Genomic DNA, 20,609 nt, shown 5'->3' with positions numbered 1-20,609 from the left:
CTGCTTAGACCTGCCTATCCCAGACAGCGTGGAAGAAATAGGTATCTCTGTGTCTCCTTTCAGACACACTTAGTTCATCCATTTTTTAATGTGTGTGTGCTATCCACAGAGGAAGAGTAAAGTTGAGATCATTAAGAAGAAAAATTTTTATTATCCATGCAGTTCCATATGGAGATTCTGAGCAGGTGCAGACAGCCCCGGACACCCTTTCCTGCTCCTTCTCTTAAGGCTGCACCTGAGTAAACCATTATTCCCTCACCCAACCCCACACCCTTCCTCAGTATTCCCGTGTGTGGGTGCAGTGTTGCTATATGTAATTTTGTGTGTGAGATATTAATCACTTGAATATTTTACATTTGTTTTTGTGTGCCTGAGGATGGGCCGGAAAATCAGGGCCAGATAGATCAAGCTTAAGAGTTTCTATCATGCTTTAGCATGTGCCTGTATTTGGATCATTATTCTCCCTGAGCGGGGAGGGACCCTGTTTCACTGACCCTGACTTAAGTCCCCTTGTTTTAGAGAGCATCTAAGGAAATGTATGTAATACCAGGAGAGGAAATAGCCATAGCCTCTATTAGCAAAGTGTGTATTCCCAACCTAGCACAACCTAGCACTGTGCTACACTCTTTACATACATGGTCCCATTTAATCTAGCAATCTGAGAAGGTAGTGATGGCCCCAGTTTACAGATGAGGAAACTGAGACTTAGAGAGGTGAAGGAACTTTCACAGGAGCACACCAGTATGCTTTCGTCATTCTGGGATTTGAAGTCTTAACTTCAAAGCACATATATTTAACTGTATACATATATTTATTAGTATTAACTAAACCAAGATAATTGAGCTGAATCATTTTTTGAATGAGGAAATGTTAGTCATTTTTAGAGGTGACATTTGATCAACAGTTAGTACCACAGCAAAGATCCCTGTGAACAATAAAAGCTATTAAAGCCTCCATTGGTCATCAGGTTACTTGAAGCAAGTCAGTATTTCATAGAAGACTCATAAGCCTCTGGACCACCCTTTCTTAATAGTTTGTTGTTAGGGGTGTTGACCTGTGGCCATACAGATCTTCATTGGTCTTGGCACACTTCTGTTCTTTTCGAACTATCATAAATTCTAGTTAAGGGGTTTTTTGGGTTTCTTTTTTTTTTTTTTTTTTTTGAGGTGGAGTCTCACTCTGTCGCCCATGCTGGAGTGCAGTGGCACAATCTCACCTCACTGCAACCTCCACCTCCCTGGTTCAAGCGATTCTTCTGCCTCAGCCTCCCAAGTAGCTGGGAATACAGGTGCGCGCCACCACACCCACCTCATTTTTTTTTTTTTTTTTTTTTTTTTTTGAGACGGAGTCTCGCTGTGTCGCCCAGGCTGGAGTGCAGTGGTGCGATCTCGGCTCACTGCAAGCTCCGCCTCCCGGGTTCATGCCATTCTCCCACCTCGGCCTCTGAGTAGCTAGGACTACAGTCGCCCACCACCACGCCCGGCTAATTTTTTGTATTTTTAGTAGAGACGGGGTTTCACCGTGTTAGCCAGGATGGTCTCAATCTCCTGACCTCGTGATCCGCCTGCCTTGGCCTCCCAAAGTGCTGGGATTACAGGCTTGAGCCACTGCGCCCGGCCATTTTTTTGTATTTTTAGTAGAGATAGGGTTTCACCATGTTGGTCAGGCCGGTCTCAAACTCCTGACCTCGTGATTCGCCCGCCTCAGCCTCCCAAAGTACTGGGATTACAGGTGCAAGCCACCACCCCCGGCCTTTTGGTTTCTTTTTTAATGTTTCCCCAGATACTTAATTATGGTTCCACGGCAGCTCTGTGGGATCAGCAGGGAGCAGATGGGGAGCTGATCGTGGAGGCAGTGTAGCAGAGTGGCTAAGAGCACGGCCTTAGGGTCACGTTCCTCATCTGTCACCAGTGTGTGACCTTGGGCAGGGACTGGACCTTTCTAAGCCTCAGTTTCTTTCGAAGAGGCAGTGTAGCAGAGTGGCTAAGAGCACAGCCTCAGGGTCACGTTCCTCATCTGTCACCAGTGTGTGACTTTGGGCAGGGACTGGACCTTTCTAAGCCTTAGTTTCTTTCGAAGAGGCAGTGTGTAGCAGAGTGCCTAAGAGCACGGCCTCAGGGTCACGTTCCTCATCTGTCACCAGTGTGTGACCTTGGACAGGTACTGGACCTTTCTAAGCCTCAGTTTCTTTCGCAGAAGCAGTGTAGCTGAGTGGCTAAGAGCACAGCCTCAGGGTTAACGTTCCACATCTGTCACCAGCGTGTGACTTTGGGCAAAGACTGGACCTTTTTTTTGAGACGGAGTCTTGCTCTGTCCCCCAGGCTGGAGTACAGTGGCATGATCTTGGCTCACTGCAACCTCCACCTCCCGGGTTCAAGCGATTCTCCTGCCTTAGCCTCCTGAGTAGCTGGGAATACAGGCACGTGCCACCACGCCCACCTAATTCTTGTATTTTTAGTAAAGATGGGATTTCACTATGTTGGCCAGATGGTCTCAATCTCTTGAGCTTGTGATCCGCCCACCTCGGTCTCCCAAAGTTCTGGGATTACAGGCGTGAGCCACCGCACCCGGCCAGGACTAGACCTTTCTAAGCCTCAGTTTCTTCACATGTAAAGTTGAGATAAAATAGTGTTCTTCTAAGGACATCAGAGGATTGTGTGGGAAATAGTCCTGGAATCCCAAGTATAAAGCATAGGACCAAAGGGCTTTTTTTTTTTTTGGAGATGGAGTCTCGCTGTGTCGCCCAGGCTGGGGTGCAGTGGCGTGATCTCAGCTTATTGCAACCTCTGCCTCCTGGATTCAAGCGATTCTCCTGCCTCAGCCTCCCAAGTAGCTGGATTACAGGCACACACCACCACGCCTGGCTAACTTTTGTATTTTTAGTAGTGATTGGGTTTCACAATGTTGGCCAGGCTGGCCTCAAACTCCTGACCTCAGGTGATCTGCCCATCTTGATCTGCCCGTCCTCCCAAAGTGCAGGGATTACAAGCGTGAGCCACCACACCCGGCCCAAAGGGCATTTTTTATTATTACTGTAACTATCATGATTATTTGTAGTCATACAAGTTAGTAGCAGATGTGGAATTAAAGCCCAGACTCAGGGACATGAATCCCAGTGCCCTTTTTTGCTGTATGATAATAAGTGAAACATTAGCATCTGCCAGCTCTCCAGAAATAAGAGCAAGTAGTACGATTACAAAATGAGATTGTAAGTTTGATCAAACGTAGTCTCAGGTATACTCTTTCTGGGCCTGGCACTGGTGTCAGTCTTTATCCCCGAGCGCAGATCATTTCTCTCCAGAGAGTGGATCATTGCCTGTCTGCACAACGCAGGGAAGCTGTAGAAGGGCAGGAAGCCTCTCCTGAAATACACATCCCCAAAGAAGGAGTGGAGCAGCTGCACCTCCCTCCACTCTTTCAGCAACAAGCTACAGTCATTTCTTTGGTAACATCTGCCCTTCTCTGGCCTTGCAGCATAAATTCTTCTCCTTAAGCCTTTTCCCTGGCTTGAGGCCAACCTCAAAGACTTCCTGAGACTTGAGGAGCGGTTCTAACTTCATGAGTAAGAACCAGGTCCCAGAGTCAGACAGATAGGAGTTTGAGTTTGAATTCTTGCTTCCCAGCTGGTAGCTCTGCAATCTCAGGCAGATTATCTTCTCCCAGCCTCAGTTTTCCCATCTGTAAAACACACGATTGCTGTGAGGTTTAAATAAAACAAGGCATAAAGTGCCCTGTAGAGTTCCAGACCTCATAGATTCTTAGGTCTAGAAACTCTGTCTCATGATCTCAGCCCCAGCTCCTTCCTTGATAGATAGTAGTGAATGCTTGGATATTTTTAAGGTTTGATGATTTTTTTAATTTTTATTTTTAGGAAAGCTGAGCAAGGTTGGGCTTTCGTGATATAACTGATTAACTTAGAAAGCTAAATTAACCATCCTACGTTCTAGGTGTCATGTTGGTAAAGACCTGGCTTGCTGAGCCAAGTTTAACTTGAATTCAGAGGAAAAAGAAAAACTGAACTAAATTGTGTTACTAATTATCGCATAGATATACACAACCCGAGAGAGTATTTTACGTGTGATTCATGTCAGTAGTAAAAAGAATAAACTAGATGCTGGATACAACTTTTAATTCTGTTGTGCATAAGAAATACCGTGTGTCTTAATTGCTGTCCTCAATTTGAGCAGCTTTCTAGCATGTGAACTAATGCCAGGCATGTAAATGTGGGTTCAGTTGCTAGGCCTTTCATTCAGATAGCCAGATACCTCATTACAGGGCCCCTCTCCTTCACCCAGCGTGATTGAAGCCCATGGTAAATGTCCCTTTGGCACATACATTTTTGGGCTTCTGTGAACAGAAAGAAAGCGAGTGAAGCATCTGTAAAATGTATATTTCATATTTAGGTATATAAAATATATATAGCTATGTCTGGGTGTGTGAATGTTCACCTACCTACAAAGAGAATAAATTTGATCTTTCAACTTTACTGGGAAGCACTCAGAAGGTTCTAGGGACCATGGGGGTAAAACTCAGGTTGGCAATAAAGTGATTAAAACAAAACCCTTCCATTTAGCTTAAAAATACCTTGGAAGTTGGCAATATCAACGTGCAGGCTTTCACAAAAACCTCCTACCTTTGCTACTACTTTTTATACTAAAAATAGTCCAGCCTATTTATCTTAGACTCCCATCTGTTGCTTCTTGATAGGTGTGAAATCTTCATCATCAAAGTATACACACACCCAACCATATTTTTCCTACAAGCGTTTTTGTCCTGTGAAATATACCTGTAAACTTATCCTAACAAAGGAACCGTTGCTGGTGTTGCGAGATCTTAAAATAAGTTCAGAGCCCCCTGCCCATCCTTTCTGATGGCCTGTGTTTTCCAAGATCAGTAGGATATTAGAGACAAAGGTGTGTTGCGTGCGCGGATGGATGGTTGGAAATGTGTTTTCTAAACTACCCATGGTCCTCTAGTTGCAAGTTAGCTTCATTAACCAGGACTGACTCTGTGTCTTTGAGGGTGGGAGAGCCAGTCCTGCCAGGTATTCGTGTGCCCTGAGGGGTTTGACCTGCTCTCATTATAGGAGCATTTTACCTGTCTGGGGCTGAGATGGTGCTGCATAACTCTACCCCACTCTGTCTTCAGTTTAAATTTAGATTGTCCTCCCCAGAAGACAACTGAAAAATACCTCATTCATTCTCAAGAGGGGCAATTTTAAAATAAGGTATTTCTGGAAGCGGGGGTTAGGGAGGAGTGAGATATTTTTTCCTAAGAATTGTATATTGTTTTTTTCTGCCATTAACGTATTCTTATATTTTACTAAAACTGACCTTATCATTTCAAACCTGTGAACCTAGTTCTATCGTGTTTTTTTTCCTTACGTATTTCACTTGTATACACACTCACGTTATATATATGTAATTTTTTTTTTTTTTTTTTGGTTGGGAAGAAAAGATGCCTCATTTTGAAACCTAAAGGGGGGAATAAGAAAAACCCTTTGTAATATATTGCCATATTATCACTAAATCCCCTGACAGTTGTGACACAGAAGCAAGTCACCTGTCACTTAAGCTTGAGGTCTCTTTAATTTTCTCCTGGAATTCGCACCAGGCTGTCTTTAATTTGAGGCCTTTATTGGAATTCTGAAACCTCTCTGCCTCCCTGGCTCTCAGATCTATTCTGAGAGCTGTTACAGAATGTATACAATAACCAACAGAGGGATTCGGAGAGGGCTGGAGCTCTGTTTATTTAACACTCTAGAGGGATTTTTGTGCTTATTCGGTCCTGGCTGCCCGGCTTTCAATATCGCTTTGACAACCATTCTGCCCTTCTCATTAATTTTAAACAGTTAAAACACAAGAAAAAGAGGAAAAAGTTTTCATTATTAAAGTGCTTTACTTTTTAATAACAGAGGATTCTGTCCGCCAGGGGAAAGGGCATCCTCGCTAATTTCACATTCATATTAAAAAAAAAAAGCACACAGGGAAGGTGACAGTTGTGCTGCTGAGGTGGCTTAACGAAAGGAGGGCAGCGAAAAAAAGTTTGCATTTCACATCAGTTAAGAGGGTTTAAAAAAAAAAAAATCCTTGTTAATGACAATAGCAAATGTCCACTTTGGTAACACGGCTCCTGAGCGACTCTTCTCCTGACATTTTAGCGGATAGAACCCTTAGGGGGACCTTGTATTATACTGTGACATCAGCGAGACTGTCATCAACCAAACAGGTAGCAGGAATGATTTGACTCAACTAAAAACATTTTCACGTTGTTAAGTCTCTTAATATAGAGATGAACGTCGATCCGGAGAATGAGGCTTTTTCTTTCCTCCCCTTTGTTCTTCCTCTGTCAGCCTTAAAGGTGAAAGGGAGGCTCGGGGAGTCTTGGTGAGGCCAGATGCAAACGCTCATACACCGTCCTCTACAAGGTTAAGCAGCATGACCTGGTCTCACTCTGGATTTTCCCCGGGGGCTCACACTGGGGTGGCCGGTGGAAGTAGAGGCACCAGCACCACTCAAGTGATCAGTGTCACTTGGCAGGTTGGCCTCATTGGGTGGAAGAATCTGTGTTCTCTTGATTTCACGTTCAGTAGAAAGCACTCACGTTTGTTTTAAGCTATTGGAGACAAAAGCCACTGGTTTTTAGAGGGGATATTTAAAAAGGAAATTTTTTTCTCTGGTACTGTTAAAGGATGAAAAGAAAATAATCGTCTATTTTATTATCATTTTCCATCTGTAGGCTCTTTGCATGCACACAGATGCTACCTCTTACACAGGGACAATTTGCTGCAGAGATCCAGGCAGTTTTTGAATGTCGTGTCCTGGAACAGCCCACTCACTCCTTAATAGATTCCTGGGAACTCAGCACAGTGGCCATGGGCTGGAGGAATAAATCTGAAACACTAGAAGTCTGAACCGCTCTAGGCACTGAGGAAGCCTGCTCTGAAATTCAAGCATAGGGGTAACTTTTTAAGGCAGAATTTTAGGCAGGTCACTGTGGAGTGCTCATGAAGAGAAATTGTCAGTGTTCCACTGGTGTGTATAAGGGAAAGGTGAAGATCCCTAGGAGATCCAAGACCCATTTGAAAACAGCTCATGTTCAGTGATGTTTTAAATGTCTGAATTGGACTTGGAAAATTCCAAAGTGTCTCCAATGGTCTTTGATTTTGAACAGGCATGGTAAGAGGTCAGGAAGAAAAGTAAGTAAATAAGTAAACAGACCTGATCTTCTCATAAAGCCATCCTCATCTTTACTTGACTTTAACATCTCTATAGCTCCCTTTTTTTCCCTAGTAATATTGAAAGGATTACACTTGTTGGCCCCTAGGTGGTTACTGTGTGATTTTACTGTTATTAAATCTATTATAAACTGCTTCATTATTCCTGACTTTGACTCTATCTCTCCTTTAATCCTTCCGTCGCCCTCTCAGAAATCCCATGCTGTTGGCCCCCAGGAAATCCGAGAGCGAGCCACAGTCTTGCAGACGGTATTTGAAGATTACGTGCACTCCAGTGAGAGGAGGGTCTCCTGGGCAAAGAAAGGTCGGTCTATTTCCTAGGTGCTTGTGCAGTGGATAGCCCAGCAGAGTGCTCTCCCCCACCTTCACCCACATACGCCCAAACCGGTTGAGAGGCCATTGTGGGGTCCCTGCTCACCAGCCAAAGCCTTCAATCTCCATAATTCTGCAGGGTTTGGAAGCAGGCACGGAAGGCTTTAAAGTGATATTAAATGTTAATTTCGTCCTTCCCCATGTTTTGCACAAATGAGGCTTTATCTTGGCTTATATGAGGACTAGAGTTTTGACCCAACAACTTGGATCTTTTAAGGATCTGTTTTCCTCTTTGAAAACCAGATAGAAGAGATGTGACACGTTAGTAGAAACAGTTGTAGAGATGGAAATTAGAGATGAAGGCCAGAGCTGGAAATATTAGACCTAAGCAGTTCCTATTTGAAGGCACAAAGAAAAATGAGAAAGAACAGTACTGAGGAAGAACCATAGACCATGAACCACATTCCTAGGAAATTTATAAAAGAATTAGGTACTGATTTAATATTCAGACCCTTTGTAGGATAAATTGACTCCTGGGATCACCACGCATTAGATGTGGACATCGCAATTCACGTTGAGTAATAAGCAGTGCATGGCTGAAGGGGGTTTATAACCACTGGTACTTTTTATTGTGGTATGTCTTGGCCAGAGACTGACCATGTCTAATGAGACTTACTCCATGCTGGAGGATGCACAGGGTTTTTTTGTTAGTTGCCTGCTATTTTGAGAAGAGTACCAGGCTGGCTTACAAATATCAGAACACTGTAGCATCCTCTCTTTTTATAAATAGAAATGCTTTAAAAACTATTCATTTGACAAATATTTATCAAACTGGGCACTATTCCAAGTGCTTGGAATACATGAGAGATCAAAATAAAAATCCTTGCTTTGTGACGCCAGCATGTTAGTGGGGTCAGGGGCAGCAGACAGCGAGCATAATAAATATAAGAAATAGTCTGTTTCAAGGTGACAAGAGCTATGGAGTCAGTAGAAGGAGATGGGGGAGGTGAAGGGGTGACATAGGAGAGTGCATTTTTAATGGGGTCAGAGTGAGCCTCATTGTGTAGGTGACACTTGAGCAAAAACCTGAAGTGGGATGAGCCCCGTGGCTCTCTAAAGGAAAGGCATTGTGGGCAGTGGGAGTCGGGGCAGAAGAGCTCGAGGAAGGCAGTGTGGATGGAAAGGGGGTGCTGACCAAGGCAGAATCACGTAGGACTTTGGGTCTTCGTCGGAATGAAGGGGGAGCGGAAGTGTGGTGGGATCTGACTTAGGTTTGAAAGATACCATCTGGCTGCTGTGTGAGAATAGACTAGTGGGGGTCAAAGGTAAAAGCTGGGAGACTGGCTGAGGAGCAATTGTGATCACCAGGAAACATAGATGATAAAAATGGGTTAGTCAGCAAATATTTTCGAGGACCTCTTACATACCTTTAACACATTATAATTGCAATTCTTGGTTGTCATCATTAAAAATCAGAACCACACAAGGTAAAAGATGAAGTCCCAGTCATTACCACTGTATATACACTATATATCCTTCTAGACTTTTCTCTGGTAATATCCTGTCTTAGCATTTCCCTAAAGTGAATTCAACAATTCCCAAGGGTTTCCCTACCTTGCTACCTCTAGAGGAGTATTGCTGTGTCTCTCAAGAGGAATAGTGTCTTTGTCACAGTGTAACTTTACAGAGTTTGGACCTTTGATGAAAGTTAGGCAAATTCAACTGGCTGTGCAGTACATAACAAGGTGTTGTGCTACTGAATTCCAGGGCTGGTATCAAAGTTGCAGTGGAAAGAAAGAAATCAAACCCACACTGTCACCTTCGATTTTGGTGTCAGTGATGCTTCAGATATTTTGGCAAGACTACAACTATTTCAAGGTGTCTGGGTCTTCGGAGTAGAAGTTACAGTAATTCTTAAAGGATGTGGTTGTGGGTTTTCTCTCACCGTCATTACCATTGAATTTGTTAATACCATGAAACAAGCAGAGTCGCTTGTCTTTTGTTTAAGGAATATTGGAACAGGATCACTTCCCAATGTTTATATGCCATGAAGGAAATAAATGTATCATGTCTCTTATTTGCTAATCGATTTCCACACCAGATTGATGATGGGCTGGGACAACACCGCCTCTTACAGAGCTCAGTCACCCCATTTCAGACATAAGTCTTGCCATCATTCCTTCTCTCCTGTTTCTTAGGACTAAGTTTTGGAGGCTTGAGAGAGTGAGTACACACGTATTTGCCACCCTAAATGTATTGAATTTACAACATAGGAACAGCCACTCCACCCCATAGGTGGAGACAGTCTTTTGCATTTCAATCTGCATATGCAAATTCCACACTACTGACTTGCTTCCCTTTTATGCCATTTCAGAACTCACCTCATGAATAATTAACAAAGCAGCTGGCTTTTGCCTTGATGGCAGAAAACTAGTTAGAAACTGGGCCAAGTATGTATTTGTTTTCCTTTTGCATTTTCGGACCCAGTCATTGTTAATAACCAGCATTTAATTGTCAGTTTCCAGAAGCAGTTACCCCTTTTTTCCTCTGTTTTCTTGCATCAATTTTAGCTAGGGATTCAAGCTGTAAAAAGAGTGGTAACATAAGTTTGCATTCCAGACTCCTGAACAAAAATTTTGGAAGCTAGAGTCCTCTGCCTGCAAATGACCATTGCTCCTGTGGCTTAATGCTCTCCGTCTTCAGGTCTCCCTGCAGACCAGAAACTCCATGTAGGATTTATGCCTGTTTGGAAGGGATACTTCTCAAAGTCTAGAAAACCCATACCAGTGATGAAAAGTCATTCTTCTCCCCTCAGTGGGGTCAGAGCTAGGCTGGGCACTTTACCAAATGCCTTGTCTTTAAGAGAACAGCAGGCAACCTCCTTGCCTACATCCTTTCCATAGTCGTCACTGTAGGGGTTGGGTGGGAAGATGCATGTGCCTTTATTCTGCACTGAAGGGTGCTCTTGTGGGAGTGGGGGCTGGGGTTGGGAGGAGCAGAGATGATCTTCACCTTCCAGGCTGGAGCTTTGTTTATTTCTGACTCCTTTATCTTACCAAGTCATCATAAGATACCACTAGTTTCTGATCCAAATGTCCAGGAATGAGAAAGGACGATGTGTCCATGCGAGATACTAGAAAACAGATTTGCCCTAATTCAGGCACCTTAAGTGGTTGGCAAGAAATAGGAATCAGTGACTGCAAAGTGCTGAACTCTGGTGGCCTGTAGCTTCATCCATCACCCCAAATAAATGTCTACTTTCATTACTTCTCCACTTTCCGCTTGTGTGGGTCCCACAGCCCCTGTTCCTTCTGCACATTCTAGACACTGCCAACACGAGCCACTTCCTGCTCCTTGAAAGGTCCTGCAGACAGCTGCTGCAGCATCTGAAATTCCTGCTTCTCTGAATTATCCAAACATGGGAGTCCATGCAAGTATGTGAGGACAACCAACTGTCGCCGTCCCGGTGAGACAGGAGCCTTGAGGACAAGGAGGGTTAGTAAAGATATGCAGCGTGAAATGCTGCCTGACCAGTTGTCTGGGGAGAAAACACTTCCTGCCACATCTTGGCAAACTCATTATCCCTGTAAAGCTGTTAGCTGGGCACCTACGTCTCCTGGGACAGATGTTCTCAGCGCTCAGCTCATAGGGTTGGTGGAGAGAAGGAGAGGAAGAGAGGTGACCAGGGTGGAAGCCCAGGGGCTCATCCGCTTACAAAGGAGAGGTAGGGAATGAAGAGACCTAGAGTGGGATTTGGCTGACTGAGGTTTTAAAAGCGCAGGCTCTTGGTTTGGTTTCGGCTTGACTTGGTTTCAGTCTCGTCTTTTTTTAGACCAGAGTAAGTGTTGAGGGTTGGGAAAAGAAAGAGGTTGAGGAGAAGAGGGTTGAATCTCCTGAGTCACGTAGCAGTAGAGCCTTTCCCTCCGAGGGCTTGGCTGTGGGGCTCTGTGTCTGGTGGTATCAGAACCCTCCAAATAGTACAGACCATTTGAAGCGTTAAAGATTTTCCTTGAAAATGTCCCTGGTTATTAAAAAGGGGAGTAAGCACAGATTTAAGAGTGGGGTACAGAGGAGTTGCCTTGGTTATTATTGCTCATCGATTGGGAAAAGGAGTTCACTTTACTCGGTAAATAGAGCTTTGATGGATTCCCCAGGATCCTTCCAGGAGCTGATCTGCTAAAATGACACTTTTTATTACTGTTCATAAACGCCAATCTCCAGGTGCTGCTGGGATATTATGTTTAAGCTGTGGGCAAACTTGCCAGTCCAGTGGCTCAACAAGGAGAGTGAGGAAGTGAAGGCTGGTGTTCAGTTCTTGCCTCCATCAGACACCGTCAGCTGGGCTCTGGCTCAGCTGGCGGAAGAGCAGGATTGGAGGTGAAGAGAGCAGTGACAGGAATGGTGGGGAATGCTTTGCAGAACATTCCCCTCCTTCCTTGTTGGAGTGAGATGTGGGTGGACACTCAGTTTTCATTGTTACTTCCAGAGATATTCAAGGGGGAACCCAATCTAATCTTTCCTCAAGGGAATGCCTAGTTAAGTAGACCAAAGCTCCACCCTCCTGGGAATGAGTCTGGCCCTTTTCTGGGGGAGGTGGGACCTACAACAAGGACCCCCTTTTCTGAGTTTAATTTAATTTTCTTTGAGATGGAGTTTGGCTCTTGCCCCCCCAGGCTGGAGTGCAGTGGCACGATCTCCACTCACTGCAACCTCCGCCTCCCAGGTTCAAGTGATTCTCCTGCCTCAGCCTCCCGAGTAGCTGGGATTACAGGCGCCTGCCACCAGGCCTGGCTAATTTGTGCATTTTTAGTAGACAGGGTTTCACCATGTTGGCCTCTCTGGTCTCAAACTCCTGACCTCAGGTGACCCACCTGCCTCAGCCTCCCAAAGTGCTGAGATTACAGGCGTGAGCCACCGCACCTGGCTGCTTTTCTTTTTTTTTTTTTTTTTTTTTTTTTTTGAGACGGAGTCTCGCTCTGTCGCCCAGGCTGGAGTGCAGTGGCCGGATCTCAGCTCACTGCAAGCTCCTCCTCCCGGATTCACGCCATTCTCCTGCCTCAGCCTCCCGAGTAGCTGGGACTACAGGCGCCTGCCACCTCGCCCGGCTAGTTTTTTGTATTTTTTAGTAGAGACGGGGTTTCACCGTGTTAGCCAGGATGGTCTCGATCTCCTGACCTCGTGATCCGCCCGTTTCGGCCTCCCAAAGTGCTGGGATTACAGGCTTGAGCCACCGCGCCCGGCCGCTTTTCTTAATTTTAAAATGGGACTGAAACTTTCCTGACAGAATGTTTGATAAACATCCCTAAATTATCAGTCCTCAAGGGACTATTTTAGAGACTTAATAATTTTCTTTCTCCTTTAAAATTTTTTTTTCATTCCCTTTTTTACACATTCTTTGAGTAAGAAGCACTGTATTGGTTAATCCTGGATACTTTTAAAATGAACTTGGTTTTAAAATTCCATGAGGAAGGCTGGGTGAGGTGGCTCACACTTGTAATCCCAAGCACTTTGAGAAGCTGAGGCAGGAGGACCACTTGAGATCAGGAGTTCAAGACCAACCTGGGCAACATAGTGAAACCCTGTCTCTACAAAAATAAAAATTTAAAAATTAGCCTGTAGTCCCAGCTACTCAGGAGGCTGAGGCAGGAGGATTACTTGAACCCAGGAGTTTGAGGCTACAGTGAGCTATGATCACGTCACTGCGCTGCAGTCTGGACAACACAGTGAGACCCCGCCTCTTAAACAAATTTTAAATTTAAAAAGTCCCATAAGTACACAGAAAAGCTGGTATCAGGGATTGCCTGTGGATAAGGGAGCTGGAGGTGGGGCTTGTGGTGAAGGGGGCATTGGTGGTAATGTCATTCATTCATAGTAAACATGACAGTCATAATAAAGCCTTTTGAACTTTGTGAATTTTGTAACACACTAGCATGCATTAACTATTCAAAAGTAAGTAAAATTTAATTAGGAAAAATGTGTTAATATAAATGTCTAATGATTTTCTCATTTTCATAAGAAAGCGATGTCCTGTGTTGATCATCTCTTAGTTTCTTCACCCATTCTCTCTTTTCACTCGTTGACACAACAGACATCTACCAACTGCCTGTTGGTACCAGGTGCTGTGCTGGGCCTCACCCTGTTGGATTGTTAGAAGCTCTGTGGTCAAATCTGAAATTTTACTGGGCATATTCAAGTCATAATTGTGGTCCCCTGTAGTTTTTTTCTTTTTGCTGTTTAGGAATTGAAGAAATACACAGAAGTCTAGATTTCAGTTGTTTGTGTATGTTGTAATTGTCATGTTTCGTTGCCTGGCAAGATAAAGTACAGAAGATAACCATTAGGCCAGGCACTTTGGAGCTTGGAGACCCGGGTCCTGACAGCCTCCCTCCCCACTCCCTTTTCTTTTCTTTCAGCTCTGCAGTCCTTCATCCAAGCCTACGCCACCTACCCCAGGGAGCTGAAGCCCATCTTCCATGTCCGATCCCTCCATCTTGGGCATGTGGCGAAGAGCTTCGGGCTAAGAGATGCCCCCAGGAATCTTAGTGCCTTGACTAGAAAGAAAAGGAAAGCACACCTAAAAAGGTAAGATGAGCTGAATTCGTCCCGTGATGGGGCTAGAGAGCTCCGTTCCCAGGAGCACCAGTGCGGTGAAGTGCTAGCTGCCATGCTCACCACAACTCTCTTCTCACTCATACCTGCCCTTCTCCCAATAAACAAGCACTTGGAATGAGAAGAAAGCCCCCTCATCTTGCCGAAATTCAGGGGTGTCTCCTTTTGCGCCCAAATGCGGTGGGGTTCATAGGACTCGCTGTAGTCGGAGGTTCAGCTGTGCTGCGGTCCGCCCTGGCAAGCATCCGAGATGTGTATGACACATTCTGGTGTGTTCTGTGTGACAAGCCCTAGGAGCATACTTTGTTCCAGTGAGATGGAAGGGCTGAGTGCCTGAGCCACAGATTCCAGGAGCTGCCGAAGCCCAAATCTCTAACAGGCTGGCGTTGGGGTCAGCACTGGGCTCCTTACTACTGAGTTGCACCTCCGGTGGTGAGCACTCATCAAGGCAAGAGCGGTGAGCCCTTCCCCTTTCCTCCCAAAAACAGCGTGTTGAGGACTGTCCAGTGGTCTTGGGGAGAGGAAGGGGTATTGCCCTGTTCGAGGCTGGGCTCTGAGTCTGCACGGTGCTGAGATGATTTCCCTCAGCACGCTACATTTGTAAAAGGCCTTCTTCCTCTTCTCAAAGACATGTGTTCTTTTAGTACCAGCCTCAGCCCCTCACAGGAGCGAGAGTGCTTGAGGCCCTGTGAGCTACTCATGTCAGAACTTTGGGGTGGATGGTCTCATTGTTTATGTGGGAATGGTCCGTCGAACAAATGTTTGGGGCACAGAGACTTTTTTCTCACCTGCCCTGATTTCCAGGTTCAATCCTAGAATGTTCTGGATGGTTAGTTTGCATTGTTTATCCTCCCTTTTCCACGTTAATTTACAAACACCAGAGGCTCCCCCACTGACTCTGGGAATCTGCAGGAAGGACCACTCTGCACTGCCTGTTCCCACACGATGTCTGGCTTGCCTGTTCACCAGGAAGTGTCAAGTATTCCATCAACTTTGTCAGGGCCCTGTTTCTGTAGCCTGTCACGGCCAAGACAGAGGGACCACCCAGTGGAGAGAAGTGACCATTGTTCTTGCAATCAGGGAACTTGGACTGAAGTCAGCTCTGTTCTGATGTGAGTTTGGGGCCATGCCTTTTCTTAACGTCTCCGAGCCTCGATCTCAACTACACTAGGGAGAAGAAAATCCATGTTTTTAGTTATTTCACAAGATTGTCTCGAGAATGAAAATCAGGCGATTCCTGTAATCCCAGCACTGTGGCAGGCCCAGGCAGGCAGATTGCTTGAGGCCAGGAGTTAGACACTAGCCCGGGCAACATAGTAAGACCCTGTCTCTACAGAAAAAAAAAAAAAAAAAAAGATTAGGTGACTTGTGAATATGCCTTTTGAACCATACAGGGCCCTACAGATGAAGATCCTTACAAGCTAAAAAGCGTATTCGGGGACATCCAACTTGACCTTTCTGGGGGACTTGGCACCTCCAAGTGTCATTGGAATGGATAGAATGTTGCCTAATTCTGTTCCCAGTTTTGGAATTTTTAAGATGCTTGATTCTTTTCTGATACTAATAACTCTCACATAAGACAATGCTCCAGTAATTCTTTGAGGAAAAACAGTTTCCCTGTGCTGCTGTACTGCAGTGCCTAGATGAGCGTGGACGTGTCCTTCTCTGGTTCCTTCTAGGCCATTTTGAGGTTCAGGGGTGCAGAGCAGGGCTGCAGCCCAGAGACGTTTCTGCTCGTCCTCTGCTAGAGCCAGGCTGTCCTCCCAGAGGGCCAAGATGCCTCAGCTCTACTCCCAGGTGCTCTTGACTGGGCCAGGATTCTAGGCTGCAGGGCCCGGGACCTGGGTTCCTGTCTTAGGATCTGCTGTCCCCGGTACCCATGCATGTTAACTTTGAGTGTGGGGTGAAACCATGAGGCTTCACAGCTAGTGACTGAGAGTAGCCTCATCAGAAGCCTGACCATTTTGTCACCATCTCGGCAACGGTGGTACTTTGAGGGTGGAGGAAGAGACCTGCCAAATGATTACTGTTAAGAAACACACATCTGGCCAGGCGCGCTGTCTCACTCCTGTAATCCCAATACTTTGGGAGGCTGAGGCGGGTGGATCACGAGGTCGGGAGTTCAAGACCAGCCTGGCCAAGATGGTGAAACCCCATCTCTACCAAAACTACAAAAATCAGCCAGGCGTGGTGACAGGCACCTGTAATTCCAGCTACTCAGGAGGCTGAGGCAGGAGAATCGCTTGAACCTGGACGGCAGAGGTTGCAGTGAGCCGCACCACTGCACTCCAGCCTGGGTGACAGAGTAAGACACTGTCTCAAAAAAAAAAAAAAATGGAAACACACATCTTTGTTTATTCCTCTTCCCTGAAAATAAAAGCAATCCCAAGATTTCATAGTTAGCAGATGATGTGCCTTTATGACTGGAGATTTCATTAGCAAGTGTTAATCCAGATAGCAGCTCCTCAGACCGGCCCAGCTCCTGGAAAGCAGAGAGGAGGCCTGTGGGCGGGGGAGTTGGAGGCAGCATTGTCCTTACCTTGAGAAGCCGCTAGGGAGAGAGCAGCCCGCCGCCTCCTGCCCCAGCTGACCCTCGCTAGCAGATGGGCACCAAGACCACGATACCCCTGTGAGCAGGGGATTTAACAGGGCTTTATTTAGGGAAGAATGGGCTGATTAGCCGATAAAGAGCATGTAAGATGGCATGGGGCAGCCTTTGATGTCTGGCTGGCGCGGCAGGGAGCCGGGTGGTGAGTGACAGCAGTGTGTCACAGGATTACTCCGCCCGTGACAATGCCTCTCTCTGTTCTTGCCATGTCCCCACTCTGTTACAGCTACTTTTTCCGTTGTTATGCCCTTCTTTTGAAGGCATTTCTCTTCACACTCCTTAGATCCTCCCCCAACCCCTGCCTTTCGAAGGCAGACGGGCACTCGAGGATACAGTAGGTACCTTTTTTTTTATCTGGGGAAATCTTGTCACTCCTGGAAGAGGAATGACTTTGCAGCTAATCTGCACATGGACCGTATAATTGTGGTCAGGGTAAGCGGCAGAGAAAACTTGACAGATTTTCCACACCTCAGTCAGGGTTTGAGCAAATGCCAGTTGCTGCTTTTTGAGGACTGGAAAGAAAAGTCCATTAAACCCCACAAAGTGTGAGAGTTATGCTGTGGTCACAATTACTGTTCTGAGCTGAAACGTCTCCTCTGAAATCCATCTGTCAAGAAAGAGAATGGGTTCCTTATGTTTTGTATGGGTGAATAAAATAATGGCACTAAATTCTCTAAACTATTCTGCATTCCATTTTACGGTGTTTACTGCCTAGAATAATTATATATTATGTGCAAACCTGTGATATCTGCAAGCCAAATCCATCAGACTAACAGAAGCCTGTCTCACCTGTCATATGCCAAGTGGGAGCTCAGGCGGCTATTAGAATGGGGATCGGGAGCAGGTTAAAGAGGAGGCTGTTCGGCTGGTCCGTGCGATGGGAGAGGGACCCTTCGTCTCTTATTGCCTTTAGTCCTTCACTCGACCACTTTTCAGAAAAGGAAAATAAATAGTTCATGGCCCCAAATGAGATCTTAATAACTAGGTTCCTGTCGACTTCTCCAGTGCTCAGTTCTGAAAGGGAACAGTAAATATCTTCCCCTACACACAGAAATACAGTCATAGTCACAAAAACTCTTTTGACACCTACACGCAAACCTGTCAGAACAGCCCCCACCCCAAACACTGACATAGACGTGTACACAGAGAGTAGGTGCTATCGGTAAAATATTGAGTGGCCCCCTTAGCAACATCCGTCATGAAAACAGCATTTTTCCTTCCATGAAATGCAGTTCTTATTTTGAAGCTATAGTAGATTCAGCAGTTTCTGAGTAGCAAAGGTAACATATCCTTCCAAAATCTCCATCTTTCCAGGAGATGCTGAGGCTCAGCTCTCTCTGCTGGGAGAGGCAGAATTGTGTTGTTTGCCAGGTGTCTGTCTGTCTAGGTCGTCACACGAGCAGAACATGTCAGGAACAGTGAGCAGGCAGGCACGCTCAATAGGGCCACGATTCTCTCTCATTTCGCTGCCACTCTGCGGGAAATGGCTCAATGATATAGAAATGATGTGCCTTAAGTTCTTAGTGTTAGGCTGGGCACAGTGTGGCTCACACCTGTAATTCTAGTGCTTTGGGAGGCCAAGCCCAGGAAGTCAAGGCTGTAGCGAACTGTGATCACTGTACCCAACATGGGTGACAGTGAGACACCATCTCTAAAAAATAAAAACAAATTGTAAAAATGTTTAAAGATCGGCCGGGCGCGGTGGCTCAAGCCTGTAATCCCAGCACTTTGGGAGGCCGAGACGGGCGGATCACAAGGTCAGGAGATCGAGACCATCCTGGCTAACACGGTGAAACCCCGTCTCTACTAAAAAATACAAAAAAACTAGCCGGGCAAGGTGGCGGGCGCCTGTAGTCCCAGCTACTCGGGAGGCTGAGGCAGGAGTATGGCGTGAACCCGGGAGGCGGAGCTTGCAGTGAGCTGAGATCCGGCCACTGCACTCCAGCCTGGGCGACAGAGCGAGACTCCGTCTCAAAAAAAAAAAAAAAAAAAAAATGTTTAAAGATCTTGGTGATACTGTGACAGTATGAAAGAGTGAGTCTGCTGTTTTTAAACCACCCTGTTTTATATGAATTATATGCTGTGCTCACGTACTAGTTTTTGCCCAGACGATTCAGTTTATAGTACCTGAGACTGGTTTTACCCCTTACTTCTGCCACCTGCCTTTCTAATGTTGTTCTTAGAGCTTAGAAACATCTGGGACATCTTCATTATCAGTAGTGCAATAATTTTGTCCCCCCTGTTCCCAGCTTCCTCTTTAAAATTACTAGACAAAGAGCAGTTGAATTGTTGGAAAGTAATTTTATTTGTATAAATTTTCTCAAGTCAGCTTAGCCCAAATGTTACCTGGTAGCTCCTAATTTTATCAGATAAGGTATAGAGTCTAAACTGGGGCTCTCTTACCCCTTAGTACCTAGTAGATCTGGACATGCTAAGTCAGTACTCAGCGGGCCCTGATCAGTAGGAAGAGGGAAAGTGGGACCAGAACCAGCGCACCCTGTGGCTTGTGTGCCAGGCCCTGCAGAGGATTTCCTTAATCTCCCACACTTCGGAAGTTCTAGAAGTCATTTATTTTCTAAAATAAACCTCCTCGTGGAAATCATACACACCAGTCACCCCTTCTTCATAGATAGGACGGGTTCACAGATTTTTCCTGTCTGAATTATCACAAATGCTTCCAATTTGAAATTTTGCAAAGCTCTGGTTTGGGGCGTTTTTCATCTCAGAAGGCCTGTGCTGTGGTGTTCGCTGATTCTCACCCTTGCTCATTCAGCGGTTGTCTAATAGCTGGGAAGAGCTAACTGTGTGGAATAGAGCTCTAGCTTGAGGATTCCGTACCCCCGTTAGCCCTCTCCCTTGCTCCTCTCTGGTTTCTTACGTGCCGACTCTGGGAGAATCACAGTGATGACATCTGGGTTTGAATCACACACCAGGATTGAATCCTGGCTGGGCCACTTGCAGTCTTTGTGCCTCTGGACAAGTCACTCAGTGTCTCTGTGCCTGGGTTCTCTGGCCTCAAAGGGAGGTACCCAAGTCGCCCTTTCATCATGGGGGTCAAGCCAGAGGATGCGTGGAAACAGCGTGGTGTGCAGCACGGGAATAAGCGGGAGTATCCGGTGATCATCACAGCGACCATATTATCGCGTTGCTGCTTCCCCCCGCCCCCACCATTGTCGCAAATACCTGTGGAACCGAGAGTAAGAAAAGTGCCTTTTAGCACCCTGGAACTTTTCTTATCAGGAACAACCTTGAAAACATGGAACCGGGTCCCTCAAAGACGAGCATTAAGAAGCTGCAGCTGCATCTCCCTGTAAAGCAATATTCTCATCATTAGAGCAGCTTGCCTGCCAATTTTTATGTGGCATTTACAACCTCCCTAATATCACTTAATTAGCTGAAGGCAAACCTGGAATCTTGCCCACTGTGAAAACTTTCTCGATTTCATTGAGCCAGTTAGCATTCTGTAAAAAGACAGATTGGCCAAACATGAGATGAGAGGCTGGACGAAACCACACTCGGAGACATGAGGATTTCTCCGTGTAAATCCGCTGCACCTGAGTCAGTGCTCATCTACTCCGTCTCAGCCGCGTCCAACGCTGTTGATCCCTCCGGCCTCCTTAAACCGGTCTCTTCCCTCCGCGTCCCAAACACTGTCTTTATAAATAGCAGCCCTCAGTGCCCCCGGCACACCATCTGAACCTCTGAAAGTCTCCCACCGAGTCTGCCTGTGGCCACGGTGCCACAGCCAGCCAGCACCTCCACAGCCCTCACCCCATCTTGCCCTGGCTTAGCACCTTTCAGTGGCATCCCGTTAGGCTGTGATGAGAGCAAGCCACAACAAAC

The 20,609-nt window shown here is 45.9% G+C and overlaps 1 protein-coding gene across 1 annotated transcript in view; it reads left to right on the top strand.

The window, feature by feature from the left end:
- DDX31 (DEAD-box helicase 31) overlaps window positions 1-20,609 on the top strand; it is an 80,517-nt gene that overhangs the window by 46,938 nt on the left and 12,970 nt on the right. The window contains 2 exon segments of the mRNA XM_033194846.1: window positions 7,430-7,541; window positions 13,963-14,131. Of these exon segments, the coding sequence (XP_033050737.1) occupies window positions 7,430-7,541; window positions 13,963-14,131 (281 nt within the window).

This window comes from Trachypithecus francoisi, unplaced genomic scaffold (genome assembly GCF_009764315.1).
Source record: "Trachypithecus francoisi isolate TF-2019V2 unplaced genomic scaffold, Tfra_2.0 Contig01585, whole genome shotgun sequence".
NCBI classification, from domain to species: Eukaryota; Metazoa; Chordata; class Mammalia; order Primates; family Cercopithecidae; genus Trachypithecus; species Trachypithecus francoisi.
This window is presented reverse-complemented; position numbering and strand designations above follow the sequence as displayed.